We start from the raw sequence: 3,032 nt of genomic DNA on the forward strand, positions 1-3,032 counted from the left end.
CACAACCCACAGTAAAACCCTGTTAACTGGTGTACACAACCCACAGTAAAACCTCGTTAACTGTTGACTGAAGACAGCAACACACTGAGGACAGAGGGATGGACAGAAAGATAGTCGGAGCGTAAACCTATCGCTCCCTCTGGTGGTACTTGTTGGGTATACATTAAGATTAGTTTACAGATATATCCTTTTGAATTTACTAGATTCCTTCATGTCCTTTTAATTTGGTAGTGACAGCACTATGATTGAATACACTGTACAGCTCCTAATGCCTCCAAACAAGGGACCCCCTTTTCTAGCCAGTACAATACTGCTTGAAATGGAAATAAAATAACTCCCAAGTTTGGAGCAATACCAGAATGTTTGAAAAGCTGAGTTGGTGAATGATGAGAATGCTAGAGATGTGATACTAGCCTTATTTCCTCGTGGAGTTGACCTTCCTGTCCCGTCCAGGTCCGGAGAACTAGAACGCACTGTTGGCCATCTTACTGTGTTAAGGATGGTACTGTTGCTGCAATCTAACCTGGACTGCTATTGGTGCCTAGGACCACTCACAACATTAACACCGAAAAGGTTCATATCTTCATAATGAAATAACAAATGGCCTAGAGGGCCTGTGTTGCTCTCCTGGATAATTAACTAATCATGGCAAAATATTCTCATTAAATATCATACTACAAATATCATACTACAAAATACTACAAATATCATACTACAAACATCATACTACAAAATACTACAAATATCATACTACAAATATCATACAAATATCATACTACAAATATCATACTACAAATATTTCCAAATATTGTATCTGTCCCTCATCAACACCCATACATTATTGGGTCCCATCCCTCGGTCCCTAGGGACAACACCCATACATTATGAGGTCCCACCCCTCTGTCCCTAGGGACAACACCCATACATTATTGAGTCCCATCCCTCTGTCCGTAGGGACAACACCCATACATTATTGGGTCCCATCTCTCTGTCCCTAGGGACAACACCCATACATTATTGGGTCCCATCCCTCGGTCCCTAGGGACAGCACCCATACATTATGAGGTCCCATCCCTCTGCCCCTAGGGACAACACCCATACACTATTGGGTCCCATCCCGCGGTCCCTAGGGACAACACCCATACATTATGAGGTCCTATCCCTCTGTCCCTAGGGACAACACCCATACACTATTGGGTCCCATCCCTCGGTCCCTAGGGACAACACCCATACATTATGAGGTCCCATCCCTCTGTCCCTAGGGACAACACCCATACACTATTGGGTCCCATCCCTCGGTCCCTAGGGACAACACCCATACATTATTGGGTCCCATCCCTCGGTCCCTAGGGACAACACCCGTACATTATGAGGTCCCATCCCTCTGTCCCTAGGGACAACACCAATACATTATTGGGTCCCATCCCTCTGTCCCTAGGGACAACCCCCATACATTATTGGGTCCCATCCCTCTGTCCATACGGACAACACCCATACATTATTGGGTCCCATCCCTCGGTCCCTAGGGACAACACCCGTACATTATGAGGTCCCATCCCTCTGTCCCTAGGGGCAACACCCATACATTATTGGGTCCCATCCCTCTGTACCTAGGGACAACACCCATACATTATTGGGTCCCATCCCTCGGTCCCTAGGGACAGCACCCATACATTATGAGGTCCCATCCCTCTGCCCCTAGGGACAACACCCATACACTATTGGGTCCCATCCCGCGGTCCCTAGGGACAACACCCATACATTATGAGGTCCAATCCCTCTGTCCCTAGGGACAACACCCATACATTATGGGGTCCCATCCCTCTGTCCCTAGGGACAACACCAATACATTATTGGGTCCCATCCCTCTGTCCCTAGGGGCAACACCCATACATTATTGGGTCCCATCCCTCTGTACCTAGGGACAACACCCATACATTATTGGGTCCCATCCCTCTGTCCCTATCGGGGTGGGGGCATGGTTATTCAACACTGAATCCCATTGGGCTAAGTATACTCAATATCAAATTTGATTTAGATCCCTTCTTCTGTATGGAACAAGAAGTATTTTAAGATTTATCTCTATTTAGCTTTCTGGGCCCCGCCATCTGCTCCCAGGGGAATCACACCCACAAATGAAATTTGGGCCTTGATTTGTCTAATCTGAATTTGGTTAAAATCTCTACATTCTTAAAGTAAAAATATTAAAAGACTATTTCCCCTCTAGGGCCCCACCCCACTTCCATCTGGGGACCACGACATCTGTATATAATACAAAATTGAGTCCCTTTTAAACAAGAATGCTCTGCACCAAATTTGGTTAAAATCCCTCCACTAATACAGAAGAAGGATTTTAGTTATTTTTCTCTATGTTCCCAATATCGAGCCTCGCTACTCTGCCTCCAAGGCAGCCACACCCTCTGTTGATTTCTCTTTAATCTAGAATACTTTATAACATAAAAGATTGTGCCCAATTTCCCCTAGGATGCTGAACAAATTATTTTAAAATCCCCAAATCATACAGAAGAAGAAAATTTAAATGATTTACTTCAATTTCCCCAATTGGGCCCCGCCCACTCTGCCCCAAGGTTAAAGGATGTTCTACATAAAATTTGTTTAAAATCCCACCTATCATACCAAAGGAGAAGTATTTTTAACATTTATTACTATGTTCTCCTTATTGAACCCTTTCCCTCTTCCCCCAGGGGGTCCACACTCTCTGATTATACAAAATTGGATTCCCCTTGCCTAAGGATGCTCTGGACCCAATTTGGTAAAATTCCTTCAAATAGACTAAAGGAAAAGGATTTTAAAGATTTACCTCAGATGCCGGGCAACCGCATAAGGCAGGTGAGGTATAAAATTGACTAAAATGATTGTTCAATGTACAAATTTCAAGTATTATTTCAAAAAACCTGTAACAGTACATAGTTAATGAATTACAGAAACTGAAGTGTACAGACCAATGAGGTTCTACATTATACAGAAACCAAAGTGTACAGACCAATGAGGTTCTACATTATACAGAAACC

The 3,032-nt window shown here is 43.8% G+C and overlaps 1 protein-coding gene across 1 annotated transcript in view; it reads right to left on the minus strand.

Annotated features, from left to right (window-relative positions):
* The window catches only part of LOC110461152 (TBCC domain-containing protein 1-like), a gene marked incomplete at its 3' end in the record, with an annotated part of 21,801 nt that overhangs the window by 9,845 nt on the left and 8,924 nt on the right, over positions 1–3,032 (minus strand). The window contains exon 6 of the mRNA XM_021514484.1: positions 415–488. Coding sequence (XP_021370159.1) covers positions 415–488 — 74 coding nt within the window. The remainder of the gene's footprint in view (positions 1–414; positions 489–3,032) is intronic.

This window comes from Mizuhopecten yessoensis, unplaced genomic scaffold, assembly GCF_002113885.1.
Source record: "Mizuhopecten yessoensis strain PY_sf001 unplaced genomic scaffold, ASM211388v2 scaffold10583, whole genome shotgun sequence".
Classification (NCBI taxonomy): domain Eukaryota; kingdom Metazoa; phylum Mollusca; class Bivalvia; order Pectinida; family Pectinidae; genus Mizuhopecten; species Mizuhopecten yessoensis.